The sequence below is a fragment of the Pseudophryne corroboree genome, chromosome 6, assembly GCF_028390025.1.
Source record: "Pseudophryne corroboree isolate aPseCor3 chromosome 6, aPseCor3.hap2, whole genome shotgun sequence".
In the NCBI taxonomy this organism is placed as follows: domain Eukaryota; kingdom Metazoa; phylum Chordata; class Amphibia; order Anura; family Myobatrachidae; genus Pseudophryne; species Pseudophryne corroboree.
Window position 1 is genome coordinate 226002192 of NC_086449.1, and position 21640 is coordinate 226023831.

Below are 21640 nucleotides of genomic sequence, written 5' to 3' on the forward strand. Positions count from 1 at the left end.
TTCTCTACCGGAAGAAAAACTCTTTTTTGGTCTGTGTCTAGAATCAGGCTCAAAAAGGTCAGACGCGTTGCAGGTACTAGCTGGGATTTCGGTAAATTGAGAATCCAGCCGTGCATCTGCAACGTCTTCACGGACAGAGACACGCTGTCCAGCAACTTCTCCCAAGATCTCGCCTTTATAAGGAGATCGTCCAAGTACGGATAATTGTGACTCCCTGCTTGCGCAGGAGCACCATCATTTCCGCCATTACCTTGGTGAAAATTCTCGGGCCCGTGGAAAGACCAAACGGCAACGTCTGAAATTGGTAGTGAAAATCCTGTACTGCAAATCTCAGAAACGCCTGGTGAGGGGGGGAAATCGGAACATGAAGGTACGCATCCTTTATGTCCAGGGACACCATCCAATCCCCTCCCTCCAGGCTGGCGATGACCATTCTGAGCGATTCCATTTTGAACTTGAACCTCTTCAAGTACAGGTTCAGGGATTTTAGATTTAGAATCGGTCTGACCGAACCGTCCGGTTTCGGTACCACAAACAGGGATGAATAATAACCCTCTCCTTTCTGGAGATGAGGAACCTTGATTATCACCTGTTGAATGTACAATTTGTGAATTGCCGCTAACACTAGCTCCCTCTCTGATGGGGAAGCCGGCAGAGCCGATTTGAAAAACCGGCGAGGGGGCATGTCTTCGAATTCCAGTCTGTATCCCTGGGAAACAATCTCTATTGCCCAGGGATCCACCTGTGATTGAACCCAGACGTGGCTGAAAAGACGAAGAGGTGCCCCCACTTGATCTGACCCCCCCTCCCCTTCCCCCCGGAAAGCCCCAGCGTCATGCTGTGGACTTTGCAGAAGTAGGGGAGGACTTCTGCTCCTGGGAACTAGCTGAGTGCAGCTTTTTTCCCTTGCCTTTACCTCTGGCAACGAAGGACGATCCTCGTACCTTCTTGTTTTTATTGGAACGAAAGGACTGCATGTGATAATGTGGTACCTTCTTAGAATGCTGCGGGGGAACATAAGGTAAAAAACTCGATTTACTGGCCGTAGCAGTAGAGACTAGGTCCGAGAGGCCTTCTCCAAACAACTCCTCCCCTTGTAAGGCAATGACTCCATATGCCGCTTTGAGTCGGCGTCTCCCATCCACTGTCAGGCCCACAAGAGCCGCCTAGCAGAAATAGACATAGCGTTTATTCTAGAGCTTAGTAAACAAATGTCTCTCTGAGCATCCCTCATATACAAGGCAGCATCTCTGATATGCTCCATGGTCATTAGAATGGTATCCCTATCTAAGGTGTCCATGTCCGTAGATAAGGAGTCTGCCCATGCCACGACAGCACTACAAACCCAGGCCGACGCCATGGCCGGCCTAACTATAGTTCCTGAATGTGTGTAAATGTGCTTCATGGTAATTTCCTGCTTGCGATCAGCAAGATCCTTGAGGGAAGCAGTATCCGGAGAAGGCAGTGCCACCTTCTTGGATAAGCGTGTCAGCGCCTTGTCTACTTTAGGCGCAGATTCCCATCGTATCCGATCTTTCTGTGGAAAAGGATACGCCATGAGAATCCTTTTGGGAACATGGAGTCTCCTATCCGGAGATTCCCAAGTCTTTTCGCATAATTCGCTTAGCTCAAATGAGGACGGAAACGTGACCTCAGGCTTTTTCCCTTTATACATGTGAACCCTCGTGTCAGGGACAGGGGGTTCCTCCGTGATATGCAAAACCTCTTTTATGGCAATAATCATGTACCAAATACCTTTTGCCACCTTCGGCTGTAATTTTGCATCCTCATAGTCGACACTAGAGTCAGTATCTGTGTCGGTATCTGTGTCAGCGACCTGGGATATGAGACGCTTTTGAGACCCTGAAGGTCCTGGCACCACAGGTACAGGCACGGACTGGCTACCTGACTGATCCCTAGCTTCAGCTTTGTCTAATCTTTTATGCAGGAGATTTACATTTGCATTCAAGACATTCAGCATATCCACCCAGTCCGGTGTCGGCGTTGCCGACGGCGACCTGACATTCAAGCACTCCCCCTCCACATTAAGTGAGCCTTCCTCATCAAACATGTCGACACACACGTACCGACACACTGCACACACCCAGGGAAACTTTTTCTGAATACAGTATCCCCTGAAAAGCCCTTTGGAGAGACAGAGAGAGAGTATGCCAGCACACCCCCCCGCGCAACAACCTGGAGACCAACACAGAATGCTTTTCCCCAGCAGCACTGTATTATACTTTATCCGCCAATTATGTGCCCCCCCCCCTCTCTTTTTAAACTCCCTTCACCGTGTGTAAGCAGGGGAGAGTCCGGGGAGCTTCCTCTCAGCGTTCTGTGGAGAGAGAAATGGCGCTGGTGAGTGCTGAGGGAGAAGCCCCGCCCCCTCGGCGGCGGGCTTCTGTCCCGCTCCAAATCGTGTATAATGGCGGGGGCTCAATTATATACATGTACAGTGCCCAGCTGTACATGTATATACCTATTTGCCATCTAAGAGGTGTTATTATTGCTGCCCAGGGCGCCCCCCCCTGCGCCCTGCACCCATACAGTGACCGGAGTGTGTGAGGTGATGCGGAGCAATAACGCACAGCTGCAGTGCTGTGCGTTACCTCTGTGAAGCTGAAGGCTTCTGCCGCCTGAGACGTCTTCTTGCTTCTGTTCTTCTGGCTCTGTGAGGAGAACGGCGGCGTGGCTCCGGGGGTGGATGCCCAGGACGAACCTGTGTTCACCCCCTCTGAAGCTAATGGTGTCCAGTAGCCGAGGAAGCAGATCCTATCAGTTAAGTAGGTCTGCCCCTCTCTCCTCAGTCCGTCGATGCAGGGAGCCTGTTGCCAGCAGTGCTCCCTGTGAAAAAAGTAAAAATCCAAACAAAAATGCTTTCTGTAGCAAAGAACTCAAGAGAGCTCCCTGCAGTGCGCCCTTCATCCTCTGGGCACAGTGTAAAACTGAGGTCTGGAGGAGGGACATAGAGGGAGGAGCCAGTGCACACCCAGAATCCAAAGCTTTGTTAAAGTGCCCTATCTCCTGCGGAGCCCGTCTATTCCCCATGGTCCTTACGGAGTCCCCAGCATCCTCTAGGACGTTAGAGAAAAATACATTGGAGGTCATTCCGAGTTGTTCGCTCGCAAGCGGATTTTAGCAGATTTGCTCATGCTAAGCCGCCGCCTACTGGGAGTGAATCTTAGCATCTTAAAATTGCGAACGATGTATTCGCAATATTGCGATTACACACCTCGTAGCAGTTTCTGAGTAGCTCCAGACTTACTCGGCATCTGCGATCAGTTCAGTGCTTGTCGTTCCTGGTTTGACGTCACAAACACACCCAGTGTTCGCCCAGACACTCCTCCGTTTCTCCGGCCACTCCTGCGTTTTTTCCGGAAACGGTAGTGTTTTTTCCCACACGCCCATAAAACGGCCTGTTTCCGCCCAGTAACACCCATTTCCTGTCAATCACATTACGATCGCCAGAACGATGAAAAAGCCGTGAGTAAAATTACTAAGTGCATAGCAAATTTACTTGGCGCAGTCGCAGTGCGAACATTGCGCATTCGCATTAAGCGGAAAATCGCTGCGATGCGAAGATTTTTACCGAGCGAACAACTCGGAATGAGGGCCATTATCTCAAAAAAACACACAGGTTCAGTGAAGCCTGCGTGTTTTCATGAGACAACAGCCCCGTTTTTAGATGAAAACGGGGCTGATTCCAGGGATTTGGTTTTGCCTGCCCGAGGCAGGTGAAACAAAATTACGGGGCTAATTGGATAGCCTCCAGAGGGACAATTAGCCACTGTAATTAACAGCGGCTTATTGGATACCCCCCTCAGCCACATCTTGGAATCTGAAATCATTAGGCACTACACAGTCTAATATGGTGATGAGCACAGACCATGTAATACAGTTATTTTACAAATGCGGTTCCGTCACCTTTTTTCTCAGAGATCCTATTGTGTAATAAAATAATTACTGTAACCTAGACACCAACAATCACATATTCTTCTTCAAAACATTACGTAGTAAGCAGCTAGGAAGTTTGGAAGAGTACAGATGGAGCCGCACTCATCCAGTGCGGCTCCATCGCAGGCGTGCATTCCTGGCATGACTAGGCGATCCGTCTGCCTAGCCCCGCCAGGAGTGCACAGAGACACTCTCCCATTCTAGGGGTGCGTGCGTCCCTGGCGGAGACGCTCTCCCAATCTAGTGAATGTGGCGCATCTCCATCATGGACGTGTGGACGGAGACGTTCCGGTGATAGGCATGCCCAGGCAGGCGCACCCAGACACATATATATATATATATATATATATATATAAAATATATTTATTTTTTTAACTTGCAGCCTGGTTAAAACTGCGTGGAGCCACAGGGATTACAGATGAATGTGAACAAAACACACTAGCGCATCAAACAGTACAATTTATAGAAGAGTATAGTGCAGCACACAGCAACATTCAGCATGCCACCTATACAGTCACTATATAGCACAGCCACTTGTGAGACTCTGGACACAGCACATCCAGTATAGCAGAGTATAGCGCAGCACACAGCAGCATGCAGCATGCCATCAATACACAGTCACTATATAGCGCAGCCATATGTGAGACTCTGGACACAGCACAGCCATTATAGCAGAGTATATCGCAGCACACAGCAGTGTGCAGCATGCCCCCTATATACAGTCACTATATAGCACAGCCACCTGTGAGACTCTGGACACAGCAGAGCCATTATAGCAGAGTATAGCGCAGCATGCATCAGCATACAGCGTGCCCCCATACACAGTCACTTTATAGCACATGCACTTATTAGTCTGCAGACACCCTACAGCCAGTATAGTAGTGTATAATGCAGCAAACGTCAGCGTGCTTTAGACTGAAATGGCCCCTCTCCCATCTACATCCAAGTATGATCACAAGTCCACCTCTATCCACCTCTCTGCAACAACTATTCTCACCAATTTCTAAATTCACCTCTGAGACTACTGTATCACACATAAACCAGACTCTAGAAACAGCACTCGATTAAGTGATTCCAGCTACCCATCACACTCCACATAGACTTAGATGTCAACCATGGCACTCTAAAATCACAAGACACCTACAAAAACATTCATGAAAAGTAGAACATCACTGGCATAAATCTCATAGTTCAAGTGACTTCCTCACATACAGTATAAGACCATTTACAACTCTTATCGTAATGCTCTGGACACTATCAAACAAACATACCATCTCTCATCTCTGCTCAAGCCTCTAAACCAAAGCAACTCTTTAATACATTTAATTCACTTCTTATCCTTCCCTCGCCAATCCCACCTGCTACTATCAGTGCACAAGATCATGCTTCCTATTTCAAAGACAAAGAGTAATGCCCCCAACACATTTGCCGCCGAGGTGCCTTACAGCCAGTACGGCTGATGGACAACCCGACGGCTGTGACGTTAGGAGTGAAGTTTCTTCACTTCCTGACATCACCCGGCCCCATAGCCCTGCATGCTAATATGGACAATATTGTCCACATTGGCTTGCAGGCATAAACGACCCAGCACCAACGATGAACGACTGCGAGGCCATGCATCGTTCATCGTTGGTGACTACACACTGAGCAATATGAACAATTTATCGTTCATCGCTGATACATATCGGCTGCACACATCGCCAAGTGTGTAGGGCCCTTAATAAGATCGGAAATGAAATTAAATGCTATGATCTTCCACAGCCAGTGACCTGCTCAATTCTCTTTCTTGAACCCTCTAATACCTTCTCTTCATTTGATCCCACAAATGAAGATGAAGTATCTGCACTCTTCTCATTTGCCTATTCTACTACCTCTCCCCTTGATCCTATACCCTCACAAAAAAGTAAATCAGTGTCTCCTGTGATCATCCCAACATTAACTAAAATCTGTAATCTCGCTCTCTCTGCTGGTATCTTTCCATCCCTGATCTGAAAAAAAAAAATCTGACCTAACTCTCTTTCAAATTACCATCCTATTACTCAGCTCCCATGCCATTCCAAGCTACTTGAGAGACTTGCCTACAATAGCCTCACACACTTTCTTAACTCACACAATTTTTTGGACCCACCTCAGTCAGGCTAAGAGACAGCACTAAGGTAATAAATGATCTGGTCACTGCTAAATCTAAATGTCATTACTCACATCTTATTTTGAAAGATCTCTCTGCTGCTTTTGATACAGTTGACCACTCTCTTCTCATACAAACACTACAATCCATAGGTCTCCAGGGCACAGCCATTTCTTGGTTCTCATCCTACCTATATAATTGTTCTTTTTAGTGTTAGTTTCTCTGAATCCACCTTCTCTTCGCTACCTCTATTAATTGGAGTACCACAAAGCTCAGTCTTAGGTCATCTGCTTTTCTCAGTCTATACCATATCTCTTGGCAAACTAATCAGCTCTTTCAGATTTCAGTATCATCCGTATGCAGATGATACTCAAAATCTACCTATCCTCCCCAGATTTGTCACCATCCTTATTGGACCGTGTTACTGAATGCCTTTCTGCCATTTCATCTTGGATGACGTCTCACCACCTCAAACTTAATATTTCCAAAACAGAATTAATTATATTTCCACAGGCCAATAGCAGTTACCAACCTGATATCTCTATCACTGTTGAGAACTCAACTATCAACCCTACCTCCCAAGCTCGCTGCCTAGGTGTCATTCATGACTCAAACTCTAATCCATACACTCATTATCTCCCACATTGATTATTGCAATAGTCTCCTGACTGGTCTTCCTAAAAAAAAAGGCTCTAAACCCTACAATCCATTTTGAATGTAGTTGCGAGACTGATTTCCACGTTCATCATCTGCGGATCCACTCTCAGTCCCTCCATTAGTTACTGGTATTCTACAGTATACAATAAAAATTAATTTTACTTACAAAGCTAATAATCAAACTGCACCAACATACCGTACATCTCTTCGCCCATCTCAAAATATCTCCCTACCCAACCTCTCTGCTGTGCACAAGATATGCGTCTCTTATCCAGACGCATTACTTGCTCCCACTCTGTGGAATGCCCTCCCAGCACAATAAGACTAACCTTTAGTCTCCAAACCTTTCAAACGTTCCCTGGAAACTCACCTCTTCAGACAAACTTATCAAATTCTGGACCCACCCACATAACTTTCAATGCATCCCTAGCTAATTGCATCTCCTCATAACCTCACATATTTTGTCTTTCTACACTTTCACACCCTCCTGACCCTTGGCCAAAATTGCTGGTTGACCATATGAACCTTTGCAATCTGGTGGACAGTTATACAATACTGTAGGTAGCATCTATCCTTGTGTATCAGTGCCTATTTCCATATAGATTGCAAGCTTGCAAGCAAGGCCTTCCCACCTCTACAGTACATCTGTCTGTTTTTACCCGGTTTTGTTCTATTACTGTTATTCCAGTTGTAAAACGCAATGGAATATGCTGTGCTATATAAGAAACTGTTTATAAATAAAAAAGAAATAATAGCCTAAAATGTATCCTCTCATCTGCTTGACTTACACCACTACACTTTCCCATGTTGACCTGCCAGCCTATAATGCTACATTTCTCTCTATAATACTACACTATCTACATCACAGGCTGAAACAGACGCAGTCTCTACACATCCCCTTTGACAATCATTACCCCAACCATGGCACTCAAACTGTGCACCTACAAAAGTGTTTCTGTTCTGATGAGTCATGTGAGGAATTTACATTCGATGCTAACATTACCCACTCCAAATTAATTGTTTCCTTACTTTTTTGCTTTGTCTTTCAAGACACAATCCTATTTTAGATCCCTAATGCTCACCCAGTACAACAACCAATACCACCTCTTTGTCACAATAAAATCACTGCCACCCCCACCTTCTCCATTTTCTTTACTGATTTTGTCTATACCATCTTCCTCACTAGCAGAATAGACACAATCCATCACAGAATCTCCTCTTGGAAACACCATTCTCCCCATTTACGGGTGTCTGCAGTGGTGAACCTACAAAGTACTGACATCAATAAAATCTCATTGATCTATTTGCTGTCTGTGTCCAATCACTTCTGTCTACATAGTGTAGCTTCTCCCCTAACCACCCTACCACTTTCTGCTCCTTCACTCAGCAGCAGAGTTGCTCTTGCTGTATATTACTCTTTCCAGTCAATATGTCCGATCTACAAAGCTTTCTGCCATGTTTACCTGGATGCCCTAGTGCAGTGGTTCCCTGGGGTGCCTTGGGATACTTGCAGGAGTGCTTTGAATTGGTCGTCCAGGACCAATTCAAATGATCAATGTCAATGTAATAGGCAAAACCAATGCTGGTGGCTGCCAAACATAAAATATGTGGACAATCAGAAGCAAATGTGCTTCACCACATAACTGAACCTAAGGATAACATATAAACACAATTTACTTAATTTAATATTTCTGTCAAAATATTTCAATAAGAATCTTTTGGCCTAGGGGTGCCGTGAATACAAAATCTGATACTCTAGGGTGCTGGGATTAAAAGAAGTTTGGGAACCACTGCCCTAGTGTTATCTTAAACTCAACATGTCCAAATCTGAATTTACCATCTCTTTCTCTCTGCACAACCTCATGGTGTCTCCTGTTACTCAGGAATCCCAACATAGGGGTAATTCCAAGTTGATCGCAGCAGGAATTTTGTTAGCAGTTGGACAAAACCATGTGCACTGCAGTGGAGGCAGATTTAACATGTGCAGAGAGAGTTAGATTTGGGTGGGGTGTGTTCAATCTGAAATCTAAATTGCAGTGTAAAAATAAAGCAGCCAGTATTTACCCTGCACAGAAACAAAATAACCCACCCAAATCTAACTCTTTCTGCACATGTTATATCTGCCTCCACTGCAGTGCACATGGTTTTGCCCAACTGCTAAAAAAATTCCTGCTGCGATCAACTTGGAATTACCCCCATAGTGTTATCTTTGCTCTGCCCTCAATTCCCACCATCCCTCATGCAATAAGTAGTAATATTTTCACACTTTCTCACTGAAGACAACACCAAAACCTCTTTCATTCTCTCATTGTTTCCCATCTTGTCTAATGCTACCTAAAAAAAATGTCCCTCCCCTCCTCTATATCGTCCCTCTTCACTCCATCTTAAATACTGCATCTCTCTTCACACCACTTCAGCTGCAGTACTCTGTAAAGTTCCACAGTGGATCCTCAATTAGTATCACACAGCCCAGAATTCTGTCTGGGGCTGCGAGACCATAGACAATACCCTGAGAAAAACAGTGAAGGCCGTAGCGCAGGCATTCCCAACCACGGTCCTCAAGGCACACCAACAGTGCAGGTTTTAGTGATATCCAGGCTTCAGCACAGGTGACTTAATTAGTAGCTCAGTTATTTTGATTTAACCATCTGTGCTGCAGCCTGGATATCACTAAAACCTGCACTGTTGGTGTGCCTTGAGGACCGTGGTTGGGAATGCCTGCCGTAGCGTGTAGGGGGCACTTTACTACTACCCAGAAATGAAGCTTTAAATAGACTTAAGAATGAAGGTTTAGAAATAAATAGCTGTATTACTGTTTCTTATATTGTTATCCCAAACCAAAAATAGACCTCTTCTTCTTCTTTTTTTTTATTATTATTATTATTATTATTATTATTATTATTATTATTATTTTCCTTTATTTATATGGCACCACAAGGATCCACAATAAAGCTTTATGATAATAGTAATAGCTGTAGAACATAAGAATTAATCACTCTCTGTTTACATTGTGATATTTTATGATCCCTGTTAAATACAGAGAGATTGTAGATGTGAAAGAGAATTGATTAATTCTGTTGATAGAAATCAAGCATAGTCATTCTTAAAAATGATGCATAAATAAAACTCTTACAGGCGGGGGGCATGAATTTAATTATTTTCACTTTTTAGTGACCAATGATCCCCATGCTAAATGTGCTCTCTGGCTTTTTATGAAATGGGTGATGAACCATAAACAATACTTCATAATCTGTTATTACATTTTTAAAAAAGGGATTCCCTACTTTTTGCTCAGAGAGTTCTCCAATATGGAGCATTTTACAAAGGGGAAAAAGACACTGTTTGATCCAATGAATATAGAACGCATTTGCTGCTGTAGATGAAGTCATTTCATTGTGACACGTATTTGAAATATAACACCATAAAATACATATTTAAATGATTGATGACATGTTAGTCAGTGAGGTCTGAGTTGGCTCCTCAATAAAACATACCTAAAATCAATATATATTTAAGAGGTCACAACAAATACGAAATTGCAATTTACTGGAGATAGTAAATACACAGTCACCGGTATTATTGCAGTCACCGGTATTATTGCACTGCATTATTCCACTGAAAGTATGTCTGTGAATTCTTACCCAGCATTCCTTTGTTTGAGCGTGATAAACACATGTCTTTCTCAGCACTGGGGAGCACAAATCCCACAACAAAGACTTCTACTCCATCGGCCATCAAGGCTAGCCCTAAAACAAAGAACAGGGTCCACTGGAACCGTCCATGGCCACATTCCTGAATGATGTTCTCATACTGATAAGCCAGCTGCTCCTCATCCTCCATTCGTTCTGCCATAATGTCAGCATGGTCTTTAAATTCATCTTTAATGCTTGCATCCTTATGCTGGGACCTTATATCATCTGGGTGAGGAATACCCTGGTATTCTCCTTCATATATCTCATCATCTTCATCATGACCCTCTGTGGCATCACTCTGAGCATCTTCATCCTGATTAACATGGTCTCCACTATTATAATAGGCATCATTGGGTGAATAATGTCCATATGTATTATCTTGGTATCTTGAGTAATCATCCATGGCTTGGTTGCTGGTCTGTCTCTTCGCTTCTCTAGCTATATCGCGGGCTCCTTGGTAAAAGTTGGAATCATTTCTGAAGCCATCTTCCATTTTCTGTTGGGTTATTGTATTACATATGCCAGTGTTTACTGATGTACAATGAAGTTATAGCTCTAAAACAAATCTATGTTTGGTAATGAGCTTGAAATACCGATACAGGAAGATCAAGTTGTGGAGTCTACATCAACAGACCATAATACACATCTGATTCATTTTGTTAAGGATGGTCTTATGCTGAAAGTACACAAGAAAATACATTTAGATTAGTGGAAACATAAGAAACAAAGCAATAGTAAAAAAAATACATGTAGCCTATTATTCAGTCTTGTTCTAAATCACAAATCATTATGATAATCAGACTATTAAGTCTTAGAGGGTCATTCCGACCTCATCGCACGCTAGGATTTTTTGCTGCACTGCGATCAGGTCAGAACTGCGCATGCGTATGCACCGCAATATGCAAGCACGTCGTACGGGTATAAAGCGGTTCGTTGCTGAGCGATGGATTTTACAAAGAATCCATTCGCACAGCCGATCGCAAGGTGATTGACAGGAAGAGGGCATTTGTGGGTGTCAACTGACCGTTTTCTGGGACTGGTTGGAAAAAGGCAGGTGTGTCCAAGCGTTTGCAGGGCGGGGGTCTGACGTTAATTCCGGGCAAAAACAGGCTGAAGTGATCGCAGCAGCTGAGTAAGTTCTGAGCTACTCAGAAACTGCACAAAACTTTTTTGTAGTGCTCGGCTGCACATGCTATCGCACACTTGCAAAGCAAACATACACTCCCCTATAGGTGGCGACTATCTGTTCGCAGCGCTGCAAAAAATAGCTAGCGAGCGAGCAACTCGGAATAACCCCCTTAGTTATTAAAGTTCATTATATTTCATTTATAGATTTAATATGTATGGAAAATGTGCAGTGTCCTGAATTTCAAACTACTTGTACATTGTGCAATGAGCTTAAAATATGAGGGGTGATCTATATTTAGGAGTCAATTTACTAAGTCTTGGATGGAGGTTAAGTAATAAAGTACCAGCCAGTCAGCTTCTGTCATTTTTTTAAACCCAGCCTGTGACATGGCAGGTAAGAGCTGATTGGCTGGTGCGTTATCACTTTCCACTTTTTCACTTCTCCAGGCTTAATACATCTGCCCCTTAAGGGGCAAGGGGCCTATTTACTAAGCTTTGGATGGAGATAAAGAGAACGGAGATAAAGTACCAGTCAATCAGTTCCTACCTGTCATTTTTCAAACCCAGCCTGTGACATGGCAGTTGGAAGCTGATTGGCTGATACTTTATTTACTTTTACTTTACCTTCACCCAAGGCTTAGTAAATAGCCCCATTAGAAACCTTTGGCTTTGGGGAGCAGCTGCAACTAATGGGATATAGTGGCATATGATAGAAAATATTACTGTCTGTCAGTGATGTGTACTGTATATGACACAGTATATGAGATGGAAAATCAATGGGATCAAAGCCAAGCTCTTAGATTGTAGTGGTTACTTTTAATGGGTTCACTACGGGTGGCCGGCGGTCGGGCTCCCGGCGACCAGCATCCCGGCGCCGGGAGCCCGACCGCCGGCTTACCGACAGCTTGGCGAGCGCAAATGAGCCCCTTGCGGGCTCGCTGCGCTCGCCACGCTACGGGCACGGTGGCGCGCTACGCGCGCCACACTATTTTATTCTCCCTCTATGGGGGTCGTGGACCCCCACGAGGGAAAATAATTGTCGGTATGCCGGCTGTCGGGCTCCCGGCGCCGGTATACTGAGCGCCGGGAGCCCGACCGCCGGCAAACAGAAGACCACCCCTTTTAATGACCTTTTCCCTGCTTGTAGTTCTACTGATGAATTTCAGAATACTTTTTGTTGAAACATGTCTTTTACCCCAGAGATATACATACACACAGGAATACTTCCATACCATTGAGATGACAGCTCTATCTGTAGTTAAGGATCACTAGACCCTCTCACCAGAGGAGAGTATTTTTCTAATCATACTGTCGGATCCCACTTGGGAAGGACAAATTGATTATCATTTAATAAGTAACACAAGCCGCGATAAGGAAGAAGTTTAAGTGCCGGGCGTGACCACTGCACTCTAAGCAGGACTGCTATCGGGGAATGCTAATAGGATGAACTTCACAGTTGCGTAGTTAACAAATTAACATAAAATGTCACTTATACACACTTAACCATCCTTTTCTACCATAAGTGAAGCACTGGCACTAACCCATTACATTAATGCTTAAAATGTTACTATTACTTTGATACAATAAATTGCACTAGAAAATATAATAAGGGACAGGATGTAAAGTGCAGTTTATTGTGCACCTTGCAGGGGAAAACACAGAATTTCTAGAGGGGGGTTTCTATATGCAATCCACAATCTCCCACACTGCAGAACACTGGAGCAAGGAAAGAAATCTAGGGGAGCGGTAGGAGAACCCATGCCCTCATTTATCATGTAGCCTGCAGTGTAGTGTTATTTTTCATTATCACTCACCATGGTATTTTGATTTCATGCTCATCTATTTAAGATGAGCTCATACCACGGCGAGGGATAGCATTATTTCTTCTGTCAGCGCTGCTGTTTACAGTCTAACAGCGCTGACAAATTAAGTTGAGCGCCAGCTTCTTCACTTACTGCGCATACGCCATCATCGATATATTTACGGCACATGCGCAGTAGTGACTTCCGGACGCCACGCCCAATAGACATCACTTTGAGCAGCAGGGGACATGTGAGGGAAATGGAATAAACAAACGCCCTCACAGGGTGTTGCTATGGTGACTCGGGAGGTGCAGGGGATTGTGGGAGTAAAGCCGGCAAGGCTTGATGGAGACACAAAGCATAGCGCTATCAGCACTATTTTAAACAAGAAAACAGCCAGCGAGGTAAGAATAGCGCTGCGTGTGCTACAACAAATGGATGATAAATAAAGACTCAAAATACCTTCTGTGAGAAGGTGAAAAAAAAGCACTAATGAAAAACAGCGCTGGGGGGGTAGTAATAAAGAAAAACCCTAATTATCATTTTAAACGACATTTAGGACCAAATGAGGGCACTAGTACTGACCGTGGGCATTAATGTACACATTGGTCTTTTTATACACTGGATACTCTATGGAACACAGTATTAATATCTAACACTATAGATGGTCTAGGCCCAGTATAGACTGTATCAAACATATGTAACCAAAATAAATAAAATAAGTGGTCAGGAAAAAGTTAAACATCCCATAATAAATAAATAAAATAAAAAATACACAAACATAATAGAACCAGTAGGAGACAGAATTGAATTTTCTAAGCACACATTCTTCCACCTCATGGTAAGGCTCCTGTCTCTTCTTCCTGGCAGCTACTCTCTGGTCCAGTGCACTGACTGAGGGCTCAGATCCACACACACAGCAAATTTGGTAGGAGAAGCTGCTGCCACTGGGCATGTGCAGTAGCTCCGCTCTGTCCCTTAAACTGTATATTGTGGCAGCAGCTCTAGTAATTATATTATATACTATTGCTATTGTTGTCATAATCTGAGCTGCTGGGCTGTTGTTTTAAAAGCCAAATAACAGAATTTAGCATTTTATGGTTTGAAGGAAATGAAGATGAAAGTATGGTGATTTGGAAACTCTTAAACAGCAAGGTAAATCATGGGCGGTATTCAATTGAGGCATGCGCCCGATCTCCCATCTAAAGTTACAGGAGGTCGCTGGCGCTATTCAATGGGGTTTTATTTATGTGCTGATTGTGCCCATAGAGGTCGACTTTAGTTGTGTAAAGCAACTAAACCTGACCAAAGTGTGATCGTGAAAAGTGCTGTTTGGACATCCAAATCGGTCACTTTTCGCACATCTCAGCTTGCCACCTTTGGGGGGTGCTGGCTGAAAAGCAGACGCCAGCAGCCATCTCGCCCGAATGGAGCAACAATTGAATTACTCTGTTGGGCACTATTGCCGGCGCACGCCACAATTGAATACCGCCCCATGGCCTAATTCAGAGTTGATCACAGCAGGAAATATGTTAGCAGTTGGGCAAAACCATGTGCACTGCAGGGGGGGTGGGGAGCAGATATAACATGTGCAGAAAGAGTTAGATTTGGGTGGGGTGTGTTCAAACTGAAATCTAAATTGCAGTGTACAAATAAATTAGCCAGTATTTACCCTGCACAGAAACAAAATAACCCACCCAAATCTAACTCTCTGCGTATGTTATATCTGCCCCTCCTACAGTGCACAACTGCTAACATATTTGCTGCTGCAATCAACTCTGAATTACCCCCATGTGACTAACATATTAACAAGCCAGGTGGATGCAATAATAAAAACAGTAAAGTTGTAACATGTTCCCCTGTACTTAAAATAACAATACAGCCTAACCTCTCTGCATCCAGCTCAACCCCCTAGTTAGGGTGGTCCCCAAAAAATAATTGGACCCCTTTCAGAGTACTAGCTGATTGATGAATAGCACTGGGCCCTTCACAGAGCTGCCATCCCTAATTTTATGAGCTCAATAATTCACAAAAGCAGCTATCAGTTATATCAGTGCACACAGTATATGACCTCCTGAGATTGGTTGCCATGGTATTTACAGGTGGACTCAACATGCTTCTTGGAAGATTGGTGCCAAATGGGACAAATTCAAAACAAGGTCTCCAACCTGCAAATATGGTTCTAGGCCTTGTGAGTTTTCCATGGTTTTGCAATCAGTAAATCACACTGACTACAAACATCAATTAGCAAGAAACCCGTAAAAGTAAATTTTTCTCTTAATGTCCCTTGCCTACTGTGATATAGAGATGGGTGGTGTGTTACCACTATAGGACCCATCTGGATTGAATCCTCTCCTCTTAAGAGGTCAGATGAGCAAGGATAGTATTAAATCAATAACACTGACAGACAAATAATTGCAGGACTGGGCCAATCTGAACTCTGAAGAAAGATGCTCTTATCTACGTAGGAGCACATATCCAATTACATTTTGGTGCATTGTATTATTGTCTGAAAAATGCATAGTTTAGAAGAGCAGGGTATATAAGACTATATCAGTGTCCAGTCTGAAAGTGCTGTAGGCTTGGAGGTGGAAGGAGGAGGATCACATAGAGGATGAGTCAGAAGTGGACACAGAAGAGTAGTGGCTTTGTGCATGCTAATGCAGCAGCCAATGGGTATCCTATTGAGAATCCCATCATCTGTGATGTGAATCCACCTATATACATATAAATGCACACTATCAGCGGACCATCGACTGCACCATCAAACAAAGGCCCTCATTACAAGTTGATCGCTTGCTAGCTACTTTTTACAGCCGTGCAAACGCATAGTCGCCACCCACGGGGGAGTTTATTTTTGCTTTGCAAGTGTGCGATCGCATGTGCAGCCGAACGGTACAAAAACATTTTGTGCAAAACAAGACCAGCACTGTAGTTACTTATCCTGTGCAATGATTCCAGCGACAGATGTCCCGGAATTGACATCAGATACGCGCCCTGCAAACGCCTGGTCACGCCTGCGTTTTCCCTACGACTCCCAGAAAATGGTCAGTTGACACCCAAGAATGTCCTCTTCCTGTCAATCTCCTTGCGATCGCCTGTGCGAATGGTTTCTTTGCTAGCACCATTGCACAGCAACGATGCTCTTTGTACCCCGTACGATGCACATTGCAGCGCATACGCATGCGCAGTTTTGCAGTATTTTCACCTGATCGCTGCACTGCTAAAATCGGCAGCGAGCGATCAACTCGGAATGACCCCCAATGTACCTGCCTATAGCAGGTGCAGTATGTCCATAAGTCCAAGGCTGCTGGTGTCAGCAGAACAGTGTCTTTAGACATAGTTGCTGACATGGACATGCCACCAGCTACCTAGTCACCAACCAGAAATGGCTATCTCCATGCGTTAAGATTGGCACCCCCCCGACTGTAACCTTCAGGACACATGAGCAGAGCTTCTTGGACACATGCACAGAGAGAAACCATGGGGGGATTGCACCCGGTGGTTTCTATGCGTAAACCTCTGAATCACCCCCCACGACTATAATTGCACCCTTGAGCAATTTTAGCAAAGACCCTTACTCGCTGTGGATGTTAAGGAACTGCCATGAGCTGCAATGGATTTTCATTTAAGATGGTGGTCATCTTAATTTATGATGGCGGTCATCGTGTGGATTTGGACGCAGAATGATTGACAGACAGTAAGCACTTGCTGTAAGTAATGGGTGGTGGGGTGAGTAAAATGTAGGTGTGTTGCAACAGCCTTGGGGTCATGTTGCAGCCAGCGATTGCATCCTTGTACGTAGTGGTACTGGCCCTGGCATCTTAGTTCCGATGGCATTCTGAGCAACCAATTGGGTTGCAAAGAACTTTGATGTGCGACTGTTCCTGCCTCTTTGTATGCAAATGGCGGATTCAAGACACCCTGCTTAGAGGGACAGGATCAGTTGTGATGTATGTGCATTCTGCTGTAGTTGGATTAATGGACCAAGCAATCTTATCATTGAACTCACACGTCAGAATTGCCTAAAAAACTATACATGAAAACCCTTTTGAATGACACTAGAATGACAGTACAATAAATTTAAAGCACCCACAAAATGTCCTGTGGGACAGATCTCACTGGGATACTTTGACAAAAACATACCGTATATACTACCAAAAGTTTGATTAGGACATTGTATACTGTTCTACAGATTTTAAAACTATTGGAAGTCACCATGTGACCATCTAGATCTTATATTATAGAGATCACAGAGCGTCCCAGTGACTTCTAAGATCTAATAATATTTACACTACAGTATGAGTTATTCTTTGTAACAATATATATACTATAGTATTATACACTGCAAACGACAGAGATCTATCTCACTCCAATATGCAGTTGTCTTATCATCTTCTCTGTACTGCATACCAGAGCTGGATTAAGGAAGGGGGCTCCAGGGGTAAGTAACCCAGCCCCCCCCCCATGTCTGAAAGGGCCCCCTGACACTTGTCACAGATCTGATCTCTAATCTGATCTGCGGCGCTGCGCTACCCGCTGACAGCCCACAGAGCCGGCCCTAGGCATAGGCAAACTAGGCAATAGCCTAGGGCATCTGGTATGCCTAGGGGCACAAGCAGCTCCTGCTGATTAAATTTATATGCGGCATGCCTATATTCTTTATGTAGCATTTCATATGCAGATACAGCCACAGTCTCACACAGTATATAGGCATGCAGCATATCATTTTAATCAGGAGAAACTGCTTGTGTATCCTAGCCACACAGCAATGCAAATAAAATGCATTTTCATAAAAAATAGGCACCCAACGTTATCAGAGCTACCAGTTGACTTACGCCAGGCATCTCCTGCTGCATGGTGTATGGAGGCAAGATTTATGAGGACACATCTGTATCCAAGCAGAGGCAGAGGTCACAGTGTTAGCAGCCGTGTGAGTGCTGTGTGTGTGTGAGTGTGAGTGTGTGTGTGTGTGTGTGTGTGTGTGTGTGTGTGAGTGGGTTGGTTGTGCAATAGTGTTCAGCATATGTATAAGGGTCATTATAAGTTTCATGTGTATAAATTCATTAATGATGTGCAGCAAATGTGTAAACGGCACTATGTGTGTCATTATGTGTATAAGGGCACTAATAATGTGCGGCATATGTGTAAGGGACATTATGTGTGTCATTATGTGTATAAGGGCATTAAGAATGTGTGTGTATAAGGGCATTAATAAGGGTTGGCATAATGTGTAAGGCGCATTATGGTTATAAGGACATTAATAATGTGTGTCATATGTGTAAGGGGCATTACTGTGCGGTATTATGTGTATAAATGCATTACTAATGTGTGGCATTATGTGTATAAGGTGCTCTACTGTGTGACATAACGTATAGAAAGGGCACTACTGTGTGATCTAATGTGAATAAAGAGCAATATAGTGTGGCGTAATGTGAATAAGGAGCAATATGGCTTGCTGTAATGAGAATAAAGAGCAATATGGTGTGGTGTAATGTGAATAAGGAGAATTCAGTATGATGTTATGTGAATGAGGGGCACTACCAAGAGGAGTAACGTATATAAGGTAAAGTGGTACTACTGTGTGATGTAATGTGAATAAGGGACACTATCGCATGATAAATTGCGAACAAAGTTGCAGTACTGTGTGGCATAATTTAAATTGGGGGTACTATTGTGTGGCCATGCCCCTTCCTAGCAAGAACACGTATCTATTTGGGCTGTGCGCCGAATGTGCACACCGTTCTTTTTTAAATTACAGGGGGTAGGAAAACCAAAATAAGGACTGCTATGTCTGTAGCTGTAGACAAATATATAAAGAAGTTCTGCGGCGGCACTCACGGGTCTCACACATATAGGGGGAGATTCAATTGTTTGAAAAGTCAGTTGGGTGTCTGTTTTTTCCTATCTAATAGACAGGAAAAAACAGACACCCAACCGACTTTTCAAACATTTGAATTCCCCCCATAGAATGGAGCTGGATGAGCAGGTTAGCGTTTTAGTTTAATGATGTAAACTTTCGTCAACTTTCTGACCAAAGTTTATATCATTACACTGATACACTGAAACGTTAACCTGCTCATCCAGCTCCATTCTATATGTGTGAGACCCGTGAGTGACGCCGCAAAACTTCTTTATATATATATATATCTCCTATATAATAGCCCAGATCTGTGACTTTGTGACTCATTTGCTAACACTGGGCGGAGTCACAACACTGGGCGGAGTTAGTCAAATGAGTCACAGATCTGGCCACATCTATAGGAGACTAAGAGCAGAAGCAGATAGTATGGGCATGGCACAGGCAGGGGTTCATACCTCCCAGCTTTCTTCAGGCAGAAGGAGGGACACACAAGCGGCGAAAAGGGGGCGTGGCTTTACAGGAGGGCCCCCGTTTTCGTCAGTGAGGGGGCATGTCCAGCGCTCTGTGAGCTGCTGGCATGCCCCCAGGGGCTGATTATGAGTTCGGGGGGCCCAGGGCACTTGAGACAGGGGAGCCCTATCTCATTGCTGTGCCTGCTGTGGGGTTGGGGGCGTGGTCTAATCGCGCCCGCGAGGCCACGCCCCCTTACGCAAATTCCGGATATTTTTTTTTTATATGGAATTTTGGCCCCTCAGCTAGGGCTAAATCCAGGGGAGGTGGTCGCTCCCCCCTACACACCCGCACAGGCAGAAGAAAACAGGGAGACTGCTGCCTCCCTGCAACACCACAGACCTGCCAACACGCAGCAGCGTGTGCTGACTGTAGCACAATGCTGCCGCTGTTGCTGGCAGGACGGGGAAGCTTCTGTGCTGGGACAGAGCTATTCGAGCTGGGGGGCCCACTAAAACTGTGGGGCCAACGGTACGTGCCCCCTGCCCCCCCCCTTAATCCGGCTCTGCTGCTGGAACTCCCCTTTAATCCGTACCCCCTGATGCCCCCTCTCCCTCTGTCTCCACTATTCACCGCTGCTCTGCTAAGCAGAAAAGCGAGTACAGGAGCTTTCCAACTGCCCCCCCCCCCCACCGCGGGACACTGCGACCCGCGGGTGGGACAGCGGGACAGACCCCAAAAAATGGGACTGTCCCGCGATAATCGGGACAGTTGGGAGGTATGGGGGTATGTGAGGGGGTATGCCGTACAGACAGACGGACACCGGCTCACTGTGTGCTTGACCCCCCACATCAGCATACTCAGCAGGGTCTCTCTGGCGCGGAGGAGCGTCACTTTCTGCCACACTCCACGCTTCTTAGCTGCAGTTTTGTGGGGCACCTGCCGCTGTGCAGGTTCCGTACTGCCTCTGTTATCTCCAGCCCCGGCAACCCCATTGCTAGCTGCAGCGTTGCCGCCCGCAGTGAGGTGCGCCCAGCTCCTTCACACACTTTAGCTGGCGGGCAGCGCTGCAGAAGTCCGAGCTGCTTGCAGGCTCCGACCCCCTCCTCCCTCCAGCCGCAGCGTCTCCTGGGAGCTAACCAGTCACTGCCAGTCTCCTCTTATTACAGTGCCCAGCAGCCGCAAGGTCCGCGCCGCAAGCATGCTATGACCCCCTCCTCCCTCCAGCCGCAGCGTCTCCTGGGGGCTAACCAGTCACTCCCAGTCTCCCCTTACCACAGTGCCTGGCAGCTGCGCGAGGTCTGCGGTGTGTGACTGAGGAGGGGGGAGGGATGCGGACGGGCAGAGAAAGCAGGACTCCAGCCTAAGAGAGTCAGCCATGCCAAGTCTCCACCAGCAGCAGATCCCAACAGGTTGGAGTGGAACAGCAGCAGCCAGCAGCAGTGACTCCGGTAATACACATCTGTCTGTCACCACTGTTCTGTCCCTAATACCAATCTCTCCCGTGCCCTGTGTACTGTCATGTCCCTGTCACCCCTGGCCTTGCCCTGTCACCCTTATCCTGGCCCTTTCACCCTTATCCTGGCCCTGTCACCCTTATGCAGGCCCTGTCACCCCTGTGCTTGCCCTGTCAACCCTATACTGGCCCTGTCACCCCTGTCCTGGTCCTGCCTCCCCTACCCTGGCCCTGTCACCCTTATCCTGGCCCCGTCGCCCCTGTCCTGGCCCCGTCACCCCTGTTCTGACCCCGTCACCCCTGTCCTGGCCCCATCACCCCTGTCCTGACCCTGTCACCCCTGTCCTGGCCCTGTTACTGCATACCCTCCAACTACCTTTTTGGCAGGTACAGTACCCGCAGTGCCTCCAGACCCCTCCCCAAAGCACCACACCTCCGCATCTTCCACTCCACCACATGCGGCACTCCACCCCTCCCCCACACGCTGTGCCTCCAGACCCCCTACAC

General features: G+C 45.5%; 1 protein-coding gene across 2 annotated transcripts in view; it reads right to left on the reverse strand.

Annotated features, from left to right (window-relative positions):
- SV2B (synaptic vesicle glycoprotein 2B) overlaps nt 1–21640 on the reverse strand; it is a 348297-nt gene that overhangs the window by 72901 nt on the left and 253756 nt on the right. For both annotated transcript variants that reach the window (XM_063925737.1, XM_063925736.1), the window contains one exon: nt 10384–11110. In XM_063925737.1, the coding sequence (XP_063781807.1) occupies nt 10384–10927 (544 nt within the window). In that variant the 5' untranslated portion in view covers nt 10928–11110. The remainder of the gene's footprint in view (nt 1–10383; nt 11111–21640) is intronic.